This window comes from Thermobia domestica, chromosome 10 (assembly GCF_964235325.1).
Source record: "Thermobia domestica chromosome 10, izTheDome1.hap1.1, whole genome shotgun sequence".
Classification (NCBI taxonomy): Eukaryota; Metazoa; Arthropoda; class Insecta; order Zygentoma; family Lepismatidae; genus Thermobia; species Thermobia domestica.
Genome location: NC_137463.1, coordinates 266,762,493 through 266,785,345, shown reverse-complemented (window position 1 = coordinate 266,785,345; position 22,853 = coordinate 266,762,493). Strand labels below are relative to the sequence as shown.

At 34.8% G+C, this 22,853-nt stretch overlaps 1 protein-coding gene across 4 annotated transcripts in view; it reads right to left on the bottom strand.

Annotated features, from left to right (window-relative positions):
- uif (sushi, von Willebrand factor type A, EGF and pentraxin domain-containing protein uif) overlaps positions 1-22,853 on the bottom strand; it is a 330,814-nt gene that overhangs the window by 240,562 nt on the left and 67,399 nt on the right. For all 4 annotated transcript variants that reach the window (XM_081729537.1, XM_081729535.1, XM_081729534.1 and 1 more), the window contains exon 2: positions 1,523-1,599. In XM_081729537.1, the coding sequence (XP_081585663.1) occupies positions 1,523-1,588 (66 nt within the window). In that variant the 5' untranslated portion in view covers positions 1,589-1,599. The remainder of the gene's footprint in view (positions 1-1,522; positions 1,600-22,853) is intronic.

Genomic DNA, 22,853 nt, shown 5'->3' with positions numbered 1-22,853 from the left:
TCTTCCATTCTGGCTACATCTATGCTTTAACATAATATAATATCTGCTTGTAATAGTCCGCAAATCGCACATCAATAAAAATCAATTTTCTCAATTTAAGGATTTAAAGCCCTGTGGCACCTGTTATTTCACATTCAATTCGTGTATCTACTTCAAAAACATGGCAACGTCTTAAGAATTTAAAAGCTACTCTGTTAGATTAGGTCATTCTATAGTGATAGAAGGAATTTATAGCCGAAGAAAAAACTTGTTTAGTTGCCTCACCTTCGCCGACAAGATTCTTAGAACAATACAAAGAATCGAGGTTGCCAGGCTTCAAGTTTTTAAGTTGACTAAACTATCATACATTCTGATCTTGATTCATGCATTGTAATAGTTCAAAATTAATAATATTGAGTTAATTGTGTTAAATAACTAGTAAATAAAGAAAAAGACCATAAATAAGATATTTTGTTTCTTTATTAGTGTGAATTAAGTAACAAGATCAGCCATTTTAGACTGGACATTACCCTCTTTGTTTCCATCCTATACAGACTAAAAAAACACAGATCCCTTTTAATGATGTCAGCCAACCTAAATATTTGTAAAATGAATGTCTCCATGTTACAAACACGCCGGCTAAGTACTGTGTATGTTACGAAGCAACTATATCTTGTGGCAAAATGACGTCATCATAAGAGGAATTGTTCACTGACAATATTGATGATGCCTGCATTGCAATTTTAAAACATGATTGCACAGGATAACATTTACTTACTCACGTATGACTAACTCAAACTTTCCCATTTCATTTCTGCAGCATTAAAATATTTTATAGCCAGAATTGAAATGTTTCAGCTTTATGTAAATGTGATAGTTCTAAAACCACCACACTAAATCAGAACAAATTATTTTTCCTTGTATAGCTATAATATAGAGGATAAAGCATTCTCTATATGCATGGCTATCTAAACTGTTAACTTATGAACATACTTGGTTTGATTTCTGGCAGAAATCCAGACTGAATGAGACAATACTTTAGTTAAAGTAAGTGCAAGGTTTCTAAAGTTACATATTTCGTTTCAAACAATATTGCTGTTAGGAAAAGAAATATAACACAATACATATATTTAACATTAATTTTCATGCAATCATATTTTATGACTGCTATCTTAACTTCAATTCTTATTCTTTAAAAATTTCTTTCTTTCGGAAATTTAGAGCTACCTCGTTGTCAAGTGGTTAGCGTACGCTCCTTTGGCGTACGAGACCCGGGCTCGATTCCCGGCGAGAGCTCGTGTGGTGCAATCCCACGTTCAGCTGTAGATCCAAGTCCCCATATATTCTCGATGCTGAATACAACGCTAAACTGAAAATGAAATCTTCCGGAAATCTAAATAAATTGTACATTTTACTCTTTCAGTATAATGTTTATAGGTCAGCACAAATATACTGTACATGGAAGTGAGTCCATGACGATACTGCATCTACCAATAATAGAACGATTGTTTACTTATCAAATGGTATTGCTGTTATAACTTACCTGAGTAAACGTAGAAGAGAAGCCTGATAAGGCGACCAAAGTGGTCACCAAAGAACGAATTAGCATCGCTATTGGATCTGGAAGAGTAAGAAAGAAAAACTTAATCAAATGTCATTACACTGAAAATCATACAATTTAAACTAAAAATTACATAAATTCATCTTCATTAACAAGCAATGAAAGTCACTTTGTTTGTGACAATAAATCTTGAACCACCTATCCGATCTCGATCAAATTTTCAACATAAATGAAGTTCGGATTTGGGATGCTTTTAATTATTTCACTTTCACGGTGCAACTTAGGGGAGATTTTTAAAATAATCGAAAATGACCTACACTAGTATCGAATCCATGGTTTTTCGGGGACGCTGAGACGAACAGAGACGCCGATGCCGTTTATATCCAAATTCAGCCCCGCAACTTGGAAGTTGCGATATATATAAGGAAGTTGTGCATTTAAAATTTTATTTTAGCCCAGCGAAGCGTGTAATCAACGTTAGTACTGTATATTGTTCATTTAAGAACAGCTCCAAGAGTTTTTTTTTTTTTTTTTTTAACTTTTTTTACTAGTGGTTAGTAATTGTAGATACAACCAGAAACAAGATTATAATACTGACGGTTAACATATTCCATAATTCCATGGCAGCTTGAAATGAAACTTCATGATTATACACCGTGGCTAAGGAAGATTCTAATGATAATTAATGAAATAATGGAATGAAGAAAGTGGGAGGAAATGGGAGAACCGTGAGAAAACCTACACACACGCTGTTTGTCACCACAAAGTTCATTTGGCGTGAGCTGGAATCGAATTCGAGACAGCTAGTGAATTTTACATTCTCTATGCTAAGTACTATACTACGTCCTCCATTACTATTAATAATAATAATAATAATAATAATAATAATAATAATAATAATAATAATAATAATAATAATAATAATAATAATAATAATTAATCAGCTTGTCTGACAGTGAATCATGAATAAATAACAGCACGAGACAATGTTCATAATTAAAATTAATAATAAAAAATAGCACGAATAAAAAAGTTCGTGGCTTATGAAATATAATACCGAATTGCAGAAAGGTAGACGGTATATTGAGTTTCTTTGATAATTTTCAATATAGCACAGAAGATTACAGCATATTATACACACGTATTTATAACGATTTAATTGGGCATACGATCCGAAAGCTTTTCATTTTAAATATTTCAAATTTAAATGCTTTAAATATCTATAAGGAAACATAAAAAAAAAAGTAGATAATTTGAGTGCTTTACCAGGTAGCACTAATTCTGACCCATATTCTATTACACAAAACAGGAAAAAAATAAGTAGAAACCCATGTTCATAGCTTTCCTTGAGAAAATCCATTTATATTGGTCAGTCAGTCAGTGCTAGAATTTATATGGCTTTTCACGTTTTATCGAGAAAAAAAAAACAACTTTTTATTAAATTTACCTTTAAGATTTCCCTAGCTTAGGAAAATTTCTTTCAAACTACAAGCACTGGTAAAAATATGTACTGATAACGCCTAGCTATTATGCAACTCATCTTACAGCAGTGTTTGGTTGTGTTGTATAACACATAGGGCACGGGTCTCAAATAGAACACTTGAGATATGTAACAGAAACCGGTAGTACGGTCCCGCAATCTAGCTGTTTAGGAGGCGAGATAAAATAGTGAGGAATAGCCTAGTTCCATAACATCGGCTTGCATAAGGATACAGAACACAGAAACTCATTTCAGACAAATGTTAACGACTGCTATTTGTTGGAAGTTCAGTGTTAATGCACTCGTTGGCAAGAGACAAATATAGGTTTGCACCATCCGTCAGCGGTCTTTTGTTTCTCTAAAAGCAGTTTCTCGTACGTATTATTATCCACAATTTTTATTGTATAGATAATCCTCATTTAGAACTCCTTTAAAACACAGAAAAATTAATCGAACTGTAACAGGGCAAATGCATTACAAAAAACATTAAAAAATATTTTTAAACGGTGTTTTAAAATTGAAGATATTCAATTCTATGTAATTAAAATTATTTTCAAACATTATTTCATAATTTTCCCAGGATGTCTAAAGTAACCTTCTCTGAAGTTTATCAACCTTCCAGACATTTCAAATAAGAACGCAGACTGAAAGTATTGGAGAACAAAATCCTGAGACATATATTCGGACCGAAGAGGAACAAGAATAGTGAATGACGGAAATTTCATAAGAGGAACTACATAATTTATACCATATACCATTGTTATGGTCATCAAGTCTAGGAAGCTCAGATAGGCAGGTCATGTAGCCAGAATGGAAGAAAGTAGGAACGCTTTCAAAATCTTAACTGGAAGACCGATCGGAAAACGACCATTAGGGAGACCTAGGCGTAGACAGGAGGACAATATGAATATGGATCTCGCAGAAATAGGAATACAAAGTAGAAACTGGATCCAGTTGGCTAAGGATAGAAGTCAGTGGAAAGCTTTTGTGAATGTGACATTGAATCTCCGGGTTCCATAGGCCATAGAGTTAGTTTGTTACTTGGGAAAAAGTAAGGATTGTAGAGATTTTTTTTTTTTTAATTGTGAGTCAGGAACAGTCTTATGTTCATTGGAGAAATTGTCTTGAAAAAATCCCTCGCTGTGTAAAGCTGAACTAGATCATAAATTTAGATTAATAATGAAGTTCTTCATATTAGTACAGGGCACAAAATTACCGGTCACCAGGTCGCCTTTGGCGACTACAAATTTAGAGCTGGCGACCAGTGTTTAATAGGAATGGTTTCTTCCTAAACTCCGTTTAAGACTTTGATCCGAAAACTGCAATCGACAATTGGTACTTCAGTGCACAGAGATAGCGTTACACAAACGTGAAGTCTTAAGGTAAGATATTTCTTAACAAGTATATGAATTGTCCAACTCAAAATTGATTATCCTGAATCTAATTGTCTAGTTTTTAAATTTTATGCCCTGGTGTGATCTTTTTTTGTTAAACCAATGGCCACGGATGGGAGGGGGGTTCATAATTTTACGTGAGAGATACTGGTGACCATCATTTTTGGATTGGCGAGTGCGCCTGATTTTGAAATTTTACGCCCTGTATTAGTAAGATTCACCTTCTGATACAATTCCTGTGCAAGACTTCAAAAAATCCATGAATGCTTTCCGGGTACAAAACAATTCTGAATATATGAGAGAATTTAGACTTTTCATGGTATATAGAATGTGTCCATAGGTCGTATAATCGCTCTGGATTGATCACATAAATCTTGAGTTTCCTTATAAAGGCAACTATTGAAAGAGGAGCGAATGTTGCATAATGGGAATTTAAGAACCAATGAACTCTCACCTCGACCATTTAAAAGGATAAACAAGAACAAAACTGAAACGACATTAAAAATCTTGTTCATTTTTTTTTTCGTGGCGTATTTCCGGTTTACAAAGATTGCATTCCACTTAATCCTCTTTCCCAGCTGTTGTGTTTGCGATGATTATTACAAGCAGTTATCGCTCCTCCCCGCTCTCCTCCCATAACATAACAACAACGTATTTACGTGGCGTTCATTGACGCAGCGAACTGGTTCTTCTCCGCTCGTCCGAGTAACGGTACCGGGTCACACAGGACGCACTTGATGCTCCCTCAACCACATACAAAGCTTAACAAAAATATAAAACCAGTCACATACCTCAAACATTGAGAGAAAGAAGAAAAAACTAATATTCATTCCTTTAATCGAGCTGAGAGAAAAATTTTTCGTGTTAGTTTCTGTAAGATAAATATTCATGTAAGACAGCATTTTCAAAATTCCTTTTTTTTTTTTTTTTTTTTTTTGTCAGCAGTTTTTTGTAAGTATAATTATGTTAAGTGATTTAAATAGATCTTAGATCTTGTCTAAAGGGTTTTATCCTCTTGAATACACGGCCTTGCAAGGAAACACTAATGGACTTATTAATCTGATAGCGCTCACATTTAAAGAAGTTATTCCTGTACATTGAGAATAGTATGTACACTTACATTCAAAAGTTCATGCTCATTACACACATATTCTGCTAATCATTTAAAATTCATTTACTATTCTTCCAATAGTTGACCCTCTTTTTCAGGCAGGAATACTTCTGACTCTAGCTTGGAAATATAAGTAACTTAAATTAAGATAATGTATCTGACGAAAGAAAACACTTAAATTAATGATCTGTATTACGGTTTCGGCAATATATTATTATTTTCATCAGACACCTTATCTAGTAATGACTTCAAAAATGTTCCAAATTACAAAATTTGTAAAATTAAGATCAAATGATCTGGTTGCCAGGGTCTTTCTCTTCCAATCTAACGCCTAGAAATCACGTATTTCTCACCTTCAGTTGTCCCTAGGATTTTTTTTTTTTAATGACAGGATTCTCTGATCAAACTGAGGAAAAAGCTCTGAAATGTTGATCGAAAAGTGAATGAGAACTGGGTACCTCTCAATTGCAAAGTAAAACGCTAATTACTGAACCTCTCAGCTAATGATGATGATGATATTCTCATAAATGAGCTCATAGGGACTTCGAAAGAAATCTTACGGTAGAAGGAGATGTGTGTGGTTGCAATCTCACGTTATGTTTCTTTTCTTCTTGTCCTTTTTTAAAGTTAATTTATACCAGAGCGTAATGGAATAAAAGATTAAAAAAATACAGATAGCTATAGTGATGAGTGAAATTTCATTGTTTGGAAGAACATTACATAACATGAAGAGCAACATCAAAGACATGTGAGAAATTGAAACATGATGTCTAAAAATCGGCGGGATGCATGCCATGCAGATACAATAAAAAAAGAGACATTAAAGAAACAAAATCTAATGAATTACCAAAAAATAATTAGATAGATTACTAAAAAATAACTTTTGAAAGAACATCTTTGCACATTTTCAGATAAAAAAAAGAGAGAGAGAGAGACGGAAACACATACACATTGTATTTTTTGGTCTATTTTTCTGTTTGGAAAGAACAAATATCCATATGTAAATATGTAAAACGATAATCATGCCTATTGTTCTGTATGGTTGCGAAACATGATCACTTACTCTGAGGGAAGAACATAGACTGAAAGTATTTGAGAACAAGATCCTGAGACGAATATTCGGACCCAAGAGGAACGGGTATGGCGGAAACTTCATAACGAGGAAATACATAATTTACACCGTTTACCAAACATTATTAGGGTCATCATGTCTAAGAGACTCTGGTGGGCAGTTCATGTAGCCAGGATGGAAAAAAGTAGGATCGCTTTCAAAGTCTTAACTGGAAGACTAATCGGAAAACGACCATTAGGAAGACCTAGGAACAAATGGGAGGACAATACTGTATTAAGATAGACCTCGCAGAAATAGGAATACAAAATGGAAACTGGATCCAATTGGCTAAGAATAGAAGTCAGTGGAGAGCTTTTGTGAACGCGGAATTGAACCTCTGGGTTCCATAGGCCATAGAGTTAGTTAGTTAGTTAATGAATAAATATCTTGCTCATGCTGGAATGATTTTTTCCACAATAGATCTCAGTTTTTAATATTTATTTATTGATTTATTATTAGGTTTTTCTTAAGATGCGTGAGTATTTAAATAGAACATACGATAGTGTGACTAATCTTTAATATTAATTTTTCTCGGTGAAAAAACAAGCAGAGGTGAAGAAACTTCCGCATGCTGTTTGCCGAAACATACTTTAAGATTGAGTGAGATTGAGCGGCCAAAAATCTTTTCAGGATGAGAAGTTTTCCTGTGGCAGGATCTCAGTCTTAGTTCATTGGCACGACCTCTATGAGTCATACAAATTCTCTTAGACAGAAAGCGTTTCATATACAAAACGATGATCTTTCTAAGTACGTTGATGTGTGTTTTAAGATAGTGTGTGTTACGTCATTACCTTTCCCCTTACTCGAAGTAGGATACCCCAATGCTATTAATTACATTCAACTGCATCCACATCACAAGCAATATGTTAATTACCAACAGGTCTCTGACTCACACTATCGTCACGGCTGATCCCGTTAACGGACATTATTGAGATATTACTTTACATGCCTTCAAAGGGTCTCATAGTCAGACGCAATTTCAATTTTTATCCTGGATATAAAACAAATATGTTTTGTCTAAATAATGCTTAGGTTCCAATGAATAATCATACATTAACAAGCTGCAATATAGATTTGCGAAATAGTAATCGAGATTCACAATGCCTCTATATTTGTTACCACAACTTAAAGTTCAAATATGGAGGAAAGTGGAACGTGAGTGTTATGCGAAACAAAATAATTATTTGCCGTAGTTTTAAAATTACATCTTTCAAAGCTGCTGAAGCGTGAAGGCAAATTCCAGCTTGACTGTTTATGAAGTGCCAAGCGGTACATCTATAGTTGAAGGTAAATGCAGAAGTCTTCTATCACTGGATTTTCAGAGTGGTTACACTTTGTACCAAGAATCTGCTGGATGTCGTACTTATCTAAGAACATGTTGCGGGCGCAATTGGAAAGTTAATTTGGATGAAGGCTCATATACTAAGTTTGATATTTTACAGAAGAGATTTCTTTCTTTTATTTCGCCTCATCTTTTACAGGTTTTTTTCTCTTACTTGATTTGTATAGACATAAGCTATCCTTATGGTGTTCTATACTTTGATAGGTTTCCTATGGACAATAGTTCATATCCAAACATAGTCACCATAAAATACATTTTTAAAAAAATACTATATAAGTCTTATCCAAATCAGTCCTTCAATTTTTTGTACAAACCCCGTACACCTACAGACTTCTGAGACATAATTGTGAAACGTTACGATTAAACGTAGTTATTCTATGTTCCAACGTTGTATTCATGTTGGCTTTCCGGTTCCCTTCATCTCGCGCCATGAGGATATTTGGGGAGCTGCCTAAGAGAATCAGATCAACAAGTTCAGTTACAAGGTCAATGAAGCGTAATTATAATCGACGGTTGGTCGGTGCATCATAACAAGGCCTACCACCTTCTGTTGGTACATTATAATCCAAGTACCTTCTCGGACAGCCGAAAGGTCTTTTCCTACTAGCTTCTCAATCAACATTACTAACTCATTGTAACCACGTTCTCTGCCGATTTTAGAGATGATGGTCCAATTCTTTGTATATATTTGATGCTGCATAGGTCTATAAGTGGAGTTCCATGTTATGTAATCATCTTATAAACATTGAAATTTCAATCAGCAATATAGCTATCTGTATACTTTAATCTTTAATTCCATTACCATGTTGGTCTAAACGTAGCTTTAAAAACTAGAAAGAAAAGGAAAGAAACAAAAATATATTTTTTGAATTTTACGTCTCATATTCTTCTCATTAGGCTGAAAGAAACTACGAGATGCGAACAGAGATGACAATATTGCATCGATTACACTCGGACTCACTAATCTCAATAACGTTGGGACTCACTAATCCCCCCTGAGGCTCGAACTCACCATTCTTAATGTGACTCGCGCTCGCTAATCTCAATGGGAGGCTCACGAATTTCGGTATCTGTGGATATGAATGTTGGTACTGAAATAAAGGGTGCAAAGAATAATATATTAACACCTATGCCCTGAATGGGATTTAAATCTGCGACAGACGCAAATACCTTCGATTGAATCTGTTTTGTATTTGATGCACCAAAAATCAATCATACCCTAAAAGACATTCATCACTACTGTGCCCAATCCCCCCATACGTTTCAATATAATATATAGACATCTAACAAAATACTAAAACTTCTCTATGTAATTATGTAATAGTTAGAACCACTTAGTAAAATTGTCGAAATCTGCTTAGTAAAATAATGTTTTCGAAGATCATCCCCAAAACATTGACTATAGGGGAGCCAGCAAGAGAAGCTCTCTGGCAGCTCTGAGCGACATTTCGACTAGTCACGTGTCAAGGCTTTTTCGGTGCATCTATAATGGCAGTTTCCTTAAGAGGCCTTATCACAGGGAAATTAAAATACCGCTAATTTTACAGTAATTATGTGATATCTTCAAATAGATAAAAGATAATCGAAATGTGGAACAAGAGCGTCCTAGACAATATTATTTTACATGAGATACCGTTATCACGATTCACTTATCAGCCTTCGATTTCGAGCCATTTTGAAAATCGGCATTTATTTTCGCGTTTCTAAACGGCAGAAAACGGAAAGCCACTAGGTGACTTGTGATAACGGTATCTCACGCAAAATAATATTGTCTAGGGCACTCTTGTTCCACATTTCAATTATCTTTTATCTATTTGAAGATATCACATGATTACTGTAAAATTAGCGGTATTTTAATTTCGCCAGGATGAGGCTTCTTAATGGTGTAAAACAGAGTGACCGTGGTTGGTAATAGTAGCACCAAAGTAGGGACCGCATTTTTCCTCCGTACGTTTTAAGAAACTTCAGGGACATCTTCTGATCGCTCCCCTATAGTTTATTGATAGAAAATAGAAAATTACTTGAGAAATTATTCTTTAATTTCTGCAATGTCGTGAAAAAAGTTTTAAAATAGGGGGAAAGCTCATGAGTGTTAGATTTATTAATACTTCAGGACAATCTGCCAACTGTTTCTTGACTATGAATCCATGGATTGGGCTGTAAGTCCTGGCAGAAGAATACCTCACTTGGCAAAAGAAATGTTCTCTCAGTTGGCAAAAAAGCACGTATTATTGTGATTTCCCACGAATGTCTAGAAGAGGACATCGCTTAGTATTGTGGGAGGAATGGATGCACGCACGCCATGGCATTCCAACAATAATAATTTGGCCTGATCACCTCGCTCCATTTTCCTTCAGGGCCCTTTCACTCCAACAAGACCTTTGCGATTATTATTACCAATAAGCAACGGATCACTTCCTCAATTCACCCAGCGGATAATATGAGAATCTCTTGGCGTATTCTTATATATATAAAAAAGCTGTTCTCTCGTTCCCCTCTCTATTCTAGGAAAAGCATAACTTCTTTACGAGAAACAATAGGTCCCATTTGCATTTTTGTTCCAATTCTGAAGGACGAGAAATTAGCAAGTACTTAGACCATTTTTAACTCAAGAAATTACCGGTAACTTCAACACGTCGTTCTTAATTCTTGATTGAAACAAGTTAAAAGAAGGCGAAATTGTCTTCGACCTTTCTTTGAAACTGAACATTTACTACAACAAAATATACAGTTTCTCACAAAGAGTATGTCACACAAGATTGGTAAAGAATTATGGTTTTAATAACTTATTCACTGAAAACAATGAGATAGCACAGATTTCAAGTACGCAATTGGAGTGCAGAAACTCATCCATCATCTTTCATGATCACCGTTCATTACCATCAATTTTCAATTTTAAATTACTACGTTACAAAGCAGTTATTAATGACAGTTCGTAAGACAGTGGTGTTACTTACATCATTTTACAACCGGTTCAATGATTAATATTTTACAACCGGCTCTATAATAATCAGTATAGTAAATTGACTTAGTGCTAATATTATTAATATATGACTGTTATTTTCCGGTGATTTTCAAAAATAGTACTAGAGAATTACGTTTACCCCTAAGTGCTGGCTCTAGGGGGTAAAAAAACATTTTTATAACCTGTTTCGAGAACCTGAGAAATTTTAACAACCGGTTGGGACAAACCAGCTGAATGACCCAACTGGACATAGGTAACTGGGGCCTAGATCTGCATCTGAAGATATTAAACCTCCATTGAGGTGGTGAAAGGAGGAGCAATATAGGACCTATTTTATAGGGAAAAGGCATATTGGGAACTAATTTAATTTAATAACCTTGACTGTTAGGTTAGGTTATAATAAAACAGACATTTCTCAGTTATCAGCTAACATTAAAATTAATTCAGACTTATTGCAAGTAATATAATATTATGTTAATCTTACGGTTTGGAAGATTTGTCTTAAGGTAAGTATACTTAAATGAAGGTAAGCAACTCGTATATGCCAATAAATGATATCTCCATTATTAAAATGGGAACTGACAGTATTCGAAACAACTAACGTCAAAAGTTGGATGCTGAAAAACTTTGTCTAAAAATAAATTGAATCAATAACCAGAAGATTATTTTCCATTTAAGGTTAGTATAAAGGGACAAGTTTTGCCGATAGATGTCACTACAGTCTTCGAATCTCCCCTATGTATTTTTTACCTTTCACGAAAATTTACAATTTCGCTTACAAAATTCAACCTAGAGACTTCAAATTTTGAGAGAAGGAACTTGAAAACCTATTAAAGGGAACAATCTGTGTCGATTTTTTATTTAGAATTTTCTTCATTGTTGAAACAGTTCCATTGTTAAAGGTTTGGATATCCATTTCAATAATCAAGCCATTTCAACAATGAAGAAAATTTTAAATAAAAAAATCGGCACGGATTATTGCTTTCGATAGATTATGAAGTTCCTTTTCTAAAAATTTGAAGTCTGTAGGTTGAAATTTGTAAGAGAAATCGTGAATTTTCGCGAAAGGTAAAAAATACGTGGGAGAGATGGGAAGACTGTAGTGTCATCTATCGGCAAAACATGCCCCTTTAAACCAACCTTAATCTACTTCCGGTTTCAATATAAAAATAAAGGTGGAGATAAAATCCTGTTGTTGGGACGCTAAATCTATTTTTTTAAAATTATTATTTCATCGCTTCTGGTTCAAACAAATCATTATTGCAACCGGAAGTGGTTAAATTTACCACTTCTGGGTTCAAAAGAAGAGTAAAGGGCAACAATGGACTTTATTTTTTCGATGGTGAATCGATACGAAAATATTTCTCGTTATCTCTGGCCGGTTTTGCTCTTTAAAACAATCCTTGAGATGCCCCATTAAAAGTATGAATCTACCGCGGCTAATTATTTGCGTATTTGAAAAATTTACGTCCCGAGTAAACATCAATCAAAACAGCCTTGTAACAGATTCTTTGCAGTTAATTTAATTATATCTTCAGCGTCAGTTATGCCTAAGAAAATGAATTCATTCATTCATTCATTGCAGTGACTATAGTTGGGAAGCAGAAGGCATTCCACCCTTGAGTGTCACTAACCACCGCGAAGAAATTATCTCCAGCCAGCGCATCGCATCGCAGACAGTAGAAGTACTGAAGTGCGACGCCATTCGCTGTTTTGTTCTAAAACGTTGACCCAGTAACCGTTGCGTAATCTTTTCTTTCTTGTGACGACAAACAAAAGAGAGATGATCCATGTCCTTTGACTTGTTATCACCTTCAGCCGTGTTAGTGTGTTAATCACACTCCTCTCTCAGGGGATGAGAACAGCGGTTACGCAACGTGATCCCGAAACACATAAAAGAGGAGCAGCATCCGACAAGCAATACAAATCATGCTGTTACGCGCAAAGATGACAAAAGAATCATTTCCATGCGTCACCTTTATGTATATATCCCGGTCACCTTTATACATAAATCGGTTTCTGGAGTACCTCAAAGTTCACTCTTGGGACCTACCATAATTTTTCACGTATCAATATTATATTTTGTTTAAGAAACCCAAATTTAAGTAATTTGACAGGGTTTGCATATTTATAAAACATTACTGAAGAAGAAAAATATTATTAGCTATATTTAAAAGGACAGGTCGTAGTACAGCTTTTATCTCGATAATGTAGAGGCATCAGTTTGATCCAAGATTGAAATGTATGAATTGTTATACTACGAGTGTGATTTTTTTTTTCAGAATTTAGTTTTCTATTGCCTTACAGGAAAACAACCTGTTTATTGACTAGTTGATCATATTTGGTTTGGTCCAGTATTTGCTCCTAAGAAAGACAAGACACGTTTTGGGGTTTGAGTTTTTATGTATTACATCCTTATACAACATTGATTGCACAGTCACAAACACAAAGTTCTATGCACCGTGTCCCAGGGTATGGATTCAATGTATTTTGTTACACAGAATCCAAATTTCGAAACCCTGGGACGATTGACCGTGTCAATTTTGTTTTATGGGCAAAAAATGTGTGTCCTCCCTGTTCAAAATCGATCAAGTTTTTCGCCCATAAAATGTTGATATGGTCAATCTTCCTGGAGTTTTGATATTTGAATTCTGTGGGGAAAAAAATACATCGAATCTATTCCTTGGGGGCCCAGTGCGCAGAACTGTCTGTGTGTGTGTGTGTGGCTGTGTAATTAACGTGGGTTCCTTGCAGGGACGTACGCAGGGAGTGTGTCCTGGCGTCCGGAGCCCCCCCAAATTCCGACTTTTGTGTAAATTTAGCCTAATTTTACGGGCAATTTTAGGAATTTTAATATAAAATACCCTCATGAGTTTGGACCCCTCCCGAAACAAATTCCTGCGTACGCTACTGGTTCCATGCCACGACCAGGGCGTGAATCTGTTGTAGTTTTAAGATTGACAGACCATCATATGAGAACAATTCTAATTCTATAGGCCGTTCTCCACCGCAGTATATTCCCTCCAAGAAATTGAAGTACAGTAGCACACCATCAATTATGGAGTAACATGTTCAAATAAGGCTACATGCTCTTACTTTAGCAAACTTGATTATGGTGTTTCTATTTGTATTCTAAAACTGATTCTCGGCTTGGAATCGGTTACAAAGACTTCATTAACATCGTTAAACACAAGTTTATTACAAATGTTTATAGAAATAGTAACAATAAACTAAGATATGTATGTATGTTTAAACAAACAAAAATTTGTTAGATGCAGTTACATGATTAATTGCAAACATAATACGCATAAATTTGCATTGGGTTAAATATCAAAGTATCCATCATAATAGGAACGTATGTTTGTAACAATTACGTTTAAAAAATAATCTTTACAGGATGCTCATTTCACAAGTTCACTAAGAAAATTAAGTAAATATTTATTGAAATAAGGTTAGATAAATATTTTAAAACTATTTGGTTCAATATAGAGGTAATCGCACTATTATTTTCGCTGATATTGGCTTCAATATCTTTTATTAAGAATTCTTCATCTTTGTTATGGTCCAATTGAGAAATATATGCATTTCATATAAGGAATATAATAACACTAGATTAAATGAAGACACTAAATTAAAGATACAAAGGTGTTTGTGTGATGTAGATGCACAATGACTTTTTGTTCCACGGATACATTCGGAATATGGTTTCTTCTACACAAGTCTAAGCATATGCAGCTAAATTCATTACACGACCACGTTAGAAAAGAGACCAACTTCATAGTTTTTTTTTTTTTTTATGTGTGTTACTTAAGATAGTGTGAGACTGATATATAATTAAGAGTTGCTTCATACTTGAATTCCTTTTCTGGAACACAAGATGGAACAAGGCAATCCTGTATGTTATATTATATCTTGAACTTAGAAGAAATTTAAATGCCTGTATTACACAGCAACCCACTTCATATGTAAATCTGCTACAGACATTTGAATAATCGCCTTAGTTTGCGCCTACAGTGATTGGCTACGTAACTCCAAATTACTTTCTACGCACATTAAAATTCTTAACAACGTAAAATATTTGAACCTGAGAATAAAAACGCGAAACACAGACTGAATCATGATCAAACGTTTGTGATTCTTGAAGAAGAAAGTGGGAATACTAATATTGACACATACTCGATTCAACATATGGAAGATTACAAGAAGAATTAAAAAAAATAACTTTTACTTAGACAAACACACATATGTCAGGCAAATATAGGTCAAAAATGTGGAGAACTTTAGCGAAACAAGTGTCCATAAACAGAAGCCACTGAATACTGAGACTTTTTTTTTTTAATCAGTATAGTACACAGCATGGAATGTTTCAGAGGCGTTATTTAGAGGGTAAAAAGGAGCACATACCCTCTTTGATCAATAGTACAGTAACATACTAATGAATAGAAACCGGCTTTAATATTAAAAATATGACTTAAAAGTTTACATGAAGATTATAGTTTCAATTTAAGCTGATTTTATTTTGCCTATTTCGGCCATTCCTGCCTAAATAATTGCTTTAGTGCCTAATGTTGCCTGTTCTATGCATTTTCTTCAAAATAAGACTTTATTGGGGGGAAATATATAATTTAGTATTTCAAGAAAGGATTCTGCCTCTTCTGAGAAATATAACTGTTGTTCGTAGTGATAAGATGTCGTAAAACTTTGGACTGCTATGTGCACTGATACAGTGCTGTAAAACTTTGGACTGTTGTGTGTACTGATGTATATAAAATTTGGACTGTTTTGTGTAGTATTAAAGTGCCATAGAGAATGTATTTATCAAATATACATGGAATACATGTCAAACTTTGTTTTTATACGAGGTATATATAGTAAAAAAAAGATATTAGCAAACAGGTATGTTTCTATATTCTTTGAACATTATCTATGATGACTTAATTTTTTAATTGTATCTTCATTATTTCGACTTACATTTTACTGCCTATTTTTTAAATTTTAAGTGCCTATTTGTCTGCCTATTTTCCAGGTTTTTAATGCCTAAATATCCGGTCTCTACTAATGAATAACAACTTCGCTTATATTGCTAGAATATCTTACCCCTACTCAAGGTATAAACTGAAATAATATTTCTTGAATTTTTATCTATCTTGTCGCATCCAACCGTAACATTTTTTTTTTTTAAGTTGAACATGAAAAAATAATAAACTATAATATCGCATTTGAAATATACAACTAAACTGTGTGAGTTTTTCTAATTTGTTTTGTGACATGCCCTTTTAATTTTTTTTAAAAAAAGTGTTACAAATAGCATACTATGTTTAAATAAATCGAAAAAATTAGGTTGCTCTGCTGAAATTGTTCACAGTCACGTTACAACCTGGTTTTATGTTCCTTTTGAGGCCATTTGCACCGACTGTGATGCGACTGGTGTCATTCTCGATTAAAAATCGATGTTTTATATCTATTCAATAGATCAATCACAGGTGTTATTTCCTGAAGATATTTTTCGCTTTCATTTTTCTGTTTTGTATTGTTGCCATTTATCAGAAGAAAGTCATGCTGTGTTCTTTCAAGATTCGCCCATTAGTTATTATGATGAAGTGCAAGATTCATGAATCAAGTGATTCAAATAGAGAAACTAAATATCTAAAAGAAATTGATCTTAGAAAGAAAATTGACAAATATTTTAAATTTGTCAATAACTAGGTTAATGTGTCTTCTACTGCACAAATGATGATTTTCTCATTTGTATGAAGTGACAACATCATATCTCGAAGTAACAATGTCACTAAAATATTTTATTCCCATTCAGTGTTATTAAACCTGCTGTGTAATTTGATGTATCACTTTTTGTTCATTCTGTCTCTATGAACGATCAATAGAAGCAGAATGCTCTCTTTCAACATACACCCAGGCTTACTTTTGACCAGTGGCGTATTTACGATTGTGTTTCGGGGGGGAGGCTTTGCTAACTTTCAGGGGGGGCTTTACCTGAAAATGTGAAAATTCTGCAATATATTTCATACACTTTACTATAGTAAGTAAGAATTCGGGGAAGGGGGCTTAAGCCCGGAAGCCCCCCTAAATACGCCACTGATTTTGACTTACGCTGTGTACTATTCTCAAGAAATAGAAATGACTCTAACGCATCAAAAATACAATATGAAATCATGAAACCTTCAATAAACGTAATCATATTAATTGTACTTCCATTACTCTTTATTCCTGTGCTTCCTTTGTGCAGTCACTTCAACCACTTTTTTTAAACATTGGTCACAACAATCAATCCATAGACCCATTTGCAGTACAATAAGTATGTTCTCCAGAATGTCTTCCAGACACAACCAGTGATGCTAGGTCCTCAAGTTATCCATCAGAAGTGCTCAAAAATTCCATTTTAAAGATAAATTTTCCCTAATTTTCGTTTACTATAGTAAAAAGGGAATTTTTGAGCACTCCTGAGGGAAATTTTAACTTGAGGACCTAGCATCACTGGTTGTGTGTGGAAAACATTCTCATAATTCATAGATATGAAATATGGATATTTATGGATTATTACACATTATTATACTGTGCTCATATCTCCACATCATACATGAGTGCTTTTGATCTCCTGTTATTACTTCAATGTTTTCTTGTATGACTTCCTCAAGCCAGACCGCAGAAGGTTTGTAGAAAAAACAAGTTTGTCACTTTGTGTGTGGGATTCTGGAAAGAATGCCACCGTCTTGCGTCATATTGCCGCAGTGCGTAGCAACATACATTTGTTAAAAAGATAAATTTCCTTACATCTTATCTCATATTCGTAAAATCTCCCTTTTCCCTCCTTAAGAAAATTCTTTGTTAAATTTCCCTATGTCGCGGGATATTTTCCTTAAACTAGCATTACTGCACACAACTCCTTTCTTCTAAAGTTTGTGGCTTTTAAATGTTCAAATTCTCAGCACTAGGCCTAGTAGACTATATTGCTAAGTTTGTTATGGCACGAGAATTGCCGCATTGCCTGTTGAAGTTGATATTTTGAAACTATAAAATCGTTTTAAATAAATATTGATACTGGCGACCAGATATGTTCTGGATGTTATGTACAATAAGAATCATAAATATCTAAGTAAATATAAATTGTTAAGGATATTAATTGTTTTAAAATATGAAAATTGTAAGAAATATGAGTTTAAAACTGTAGTACTTATTCTGCCGCCATTTTGATTCCGGTGTCCTTCACATATCTACAATTATACTTCAATTGCACAATGGCATCTTCTTGTTTTTTAATCTTAATTGAGATTTTGAATCCTCAAGTACAGAGCTAGATTACAGTCACCTATATCACTGAATTTTATCATCAACAATTGTTTTGTAACAGAGTAACTGTAATGTAAAAATTGATGAGAACGATGGATGGTGATGAAAGATGGCGGATGAATCTTCCAGAGATATTTATTGTTATTAATTCATTTCAGCCTCTTTCGCGGAACTTTCTTCATAAAACACGGACCTTCGATGTTTGTTACCTTTATCTTGAAGTTATGACTGAGTTTTAAGTTGACGAAGTAGTACATCTTGTCTTTAGGATGAATGAAGTTGCTCCATAGAGGAACATTTTATTATTTATATTATTATTTTGTTTCTCTTTGCTGATTGGATCGATCCTTTTTTATGATTATTTTTTGCCTATTGGTCCATCCAGAAAGTAAAATAAATTAGTGCTATTCCTTTAGGGATGCGCACGAGACGAGTCGAGACAGGATTTTCCTGACAATATTCGAGTCGAGACACGGGTCTTCTAATAGAGAAATATACATTTTTCGAGTCGAGACATCACTTTTACAGCACATTTTCGAGACGAGACATCCACAAATCTTGTCTCGTGCGCATCCCTATATTCCTTGTTTATTGTTTCAAGAAAAATTAACATGCACAGACTTGAAACATAGGGCAACTACTAATTCATCCGTATGATATGGATGCGTTAGCAGTTCTTACCATTCTGAACATTTATTCCCATCAAAACCCTTGCCAAGAATCCGACTGTTAAAAGAAATAAGAATGTTTTCTGACGTAGAAATATTGATCAATGGAAATTGAACGTCTGTGTAATGAAGCTAGAATTACTTATCTCTTGTACCCACAAAGTACTTCTATTTTTCTCTACAACAGCTTTCTAGTTTCCAGCTGTTCCTAGATCATTTAAAACAACGAGGGAGAGAAACTGGCTAGTCTACTACTCTTCTAATGATTTAACGGTCACGCCCAATTACGTAGGTAAATGGGCTAGATCCTGTGTACGGGTAGAGTACTATAACAGGACTAAATAGTGTTTTGATACAACAGCAGCCTCCAATTCGTGTGTTCTTCCTATGCTGGAATCAGTATGTAAAATAATAATTTTCTCTTCGAAAATGAATCAAATAAAATATTTCAAAAGTAGTTTATTACGAAGCACCAAAAACATTCCTGACATCGCTGCTGAATCATTTTTGACACTTTCAAGGTACTTGTTGACACCTGATATTGCTCCAGATAAAAACAATCAATCATGAAATTTAATGAGACAGGTTTCGGAATCTATATTTCTCTAGCGTCCTTGGACAATTGTTTACCTACACATTAGAAAAATTGTTGCATCGCCCACAAATTAACATGGTATCTTTGTTTCAATAAGATCCAAACAAATTAGTACGCAATGAAAAAGGAAGAAAGAAAAAAACCGAAATAGTGAAAGTTTAGTTGCACTTGAATATATTTGCACAAAATTTCAAATGGAATCTTGTTCTGCAATGAATTGACACTGAACGGAGAAAATGAGGCCAACATATGTCACGTTTATTAGCTTAACACCGGGTTTTGTGCAGAAACAACTCTTACACGTTTGTTGAGCAATGTTCAACTATGGTACTTAAACAAATTGTGATCGGTTGGATATAAGGTTGTAGTTTGTGTAAGAAAGTATAGTTGATTATTGCTTATGTGGTACCACTGATCATACAATAATAAAAGCTGTGTCCTTACGAACACACAAGGCATAAACTGTGAACAATAACAAAACTAAAATTTTATGTATATATGTATTGTTTATTGTAACTATGTAAATTGAAATGAAATCTTTAAGTTTTATGTCCCACGCTGATACCGGTTAGGCTAAAGGAGACGGTGATAATGAGAAATGAATGAAATGAAGAAAGTGGGAGGAAACGGGAGAACCCCGAGAAAACCCACGAGCACGATGTTTGTCTACCATAAAGTACAGACGGCGCGAACTGGGATCGAACCAGGGACTCCAAGCACCGGAGGTGAACGCTCTACCACTGAGCCACCGCTGTTTCTGATTATTCTGATGTTTCTATAGATACTTATTGTTTTATGAAATGAAATCTTTCACTGATGTTTCTATAGATACTTATTGTTTTATGAAATGAAATCTTTCAGTTTAACGTCCCACGATTACACCCTATAGGATGACGAGGGAAAGTGAATGATGATGGAAGAATCAGTGGAGTAAGATTGTAGGAGGAAACGGGAGCATCTCGATAAAAACCTACGGACAGATGTTGTCCACCACAAACTTGATTGGCCGGGGATCGAAGTAGGGACTCTACACTCTACAAATGTGCCACCGTGCCCACCTTTATTGTTTTATAAGGGAAAAAATACATAGCCACACAAAAAATAGAAGTTCTGTACAGTGGACACCAGGGTATGAATTCAATGTATTTTGGTATACAGAATCCAAATTTTGAAACTCCAAGACGATCGACCATGTCATTTTTTAAAAAATGGGCGAAAATCTTCAGCGAATTTTGGTACGTAAAACAACACATACGTTTTTTCGTCCATAAAAGAAAATTGACACCATCAATCGTCCTGGGGTTTCGAAATTTGGATTCTGTATACCAAAATACATTGAATCCATACTCTGGGGCCTGGTGCAAAGAACTTTTATTTGTGTGTGTGTGTGTGTGGCTGTGTTATCAATCGTAATCAAATTAAATATTCTTTTAAAAATAATAGGTATAAAGGAAGATTTTGTGAATCACTACATCGAAAGGTTTATCGAATATTTTCTGTGAAGCATTAAACTATATGTGAAGCAGAAACGTGGAGATGACGAATCGTGACCAAAATGATTAGTTTAGAAATGCATTTATGGAGAAGAATAGACAAAATGAGATTTAAAAACAATGGTGGGCCGCGATGGTTCAGTGGTAGAGTGTTTACCTCTGGTGCTTGGGGTCCCGGGTTCGATCCCAGCCCCCGCCAAGTGAACTTTGTGGTGGACAAACACCGTGTTCGTGGGTTTTCTCGGGGTTCTCCCGTTTCCTCCATCTTTCTTCATTCCACCATTTCATTCATTATTTTCATCATCATAACCGTCTCCTTTAGCCTAACCGGCATAATCGTGGGACGTAAAACTCAAAAGATTCCATTTCATAAAAACAATGGATAAGTTTTCATGATAAGGAGGAACAGAACAATATTCAATCTAAATAAGAAAAAAGAGAAATTTGCTAGGACCTAATTCTATTACGTGATATATTATGTATGTTGGAAGGTCACAGGGGAGGGGATGAAATTATAACAGTTAATGGACGATATATATTACATTATTTCATTATGGCAACAAACACGCCGTCCATAATCATGTCACAGAAGCTATCAGACATAGTGCTTTCTTATTCTTTTCTTAGGCATGTGTCGATACAGATAGCACTTGGAACACCAAAAAAAAAAATTCACATTCCTACAGATAAAATATTAATCAATATCAATTAACAAGAAATGTTTTACTTAGTCATGTCAGTACGTTTTACAATGTCTATTGAATATATACTTTGTCAGTATCTACGGTGTCTCAAGAAGAATATTTACTGAAGTGGACCCTTACATAGTATTGATCAGGAGACACTCAGGCTTGTAGCAAAACTTCCTTTGGATTTCGTTTGAATTTCTATGGGATGTACTTATTATGGGGAGAATATCCATGCCCAAATGTTCAAAAGTCGACCTGTGATTACTTCGCATGGACAAAAATCCAACAGAAAGTCCAGATAGATACATAAGTGGGCATTTGAATTTCCACAGAAAGTCTACTCAACACCCACTGGGAAAATTAGGCGTCCCGTAGACATCTGTTTTTCCAGGAGTGTCTCTGTGCTATGTGGCTATATTCTCAGAATACGCCACTGATTTTACCACTATTACACAGACATTTATCCTGGCTGGAAGCACAGTCAGCAGAAGAGACCTTTGTGGATAAGTTCAGAGCAAGTAGACCAAATTTCGTGTACTTCTCTTTGGCGAAATTCTTTATACTGAGTCCAAAACTAGTCATGTCGATATCACCATACCAATAGAAAGGTAAACTTAAAGGATGGCCCTATTCAGGATTCAAGACAAGCCATATGAGGCCATTGATGGGGTATGGTTTTAAACTTACTGCAATTCGACACAAACACGAGATCAGGGGCGTACGTAAAGGGAGAGTTTTGGGGTTTTAAGATTCCTTGAACAAAATAGTATGAAAAGCTATTTCTTTTTATCTAAAGTATTAAGCTAAACTTATTATAAAATCCTGAAACGATATGAACTTGGAAGTTTGAACCCATATTGTAGAAGGTCTGAGTACACCACTGCAAGAGGTGATGCCGCCAACACTATGCTCTGGCCTCAACAAAATAGTATGAAAAGCTATTTCTTTTTATCTAAAGTATTAAGCTAAACTTATTATAAAATCCTGAAACGATATGAACTTGGAAGTTTGAACCCATATTGTAGAAGGTCTGAGTACACCACTGCAAGAGGTGATGCCGCCAACACTATGCTCTGGCCTCAACTACGCCCCAGGTTTCCCCAGGTACGCTTTGCAAAGAGTGGGTGATCTCCTGAATCACATTGAAAAGGAGTTAGAAC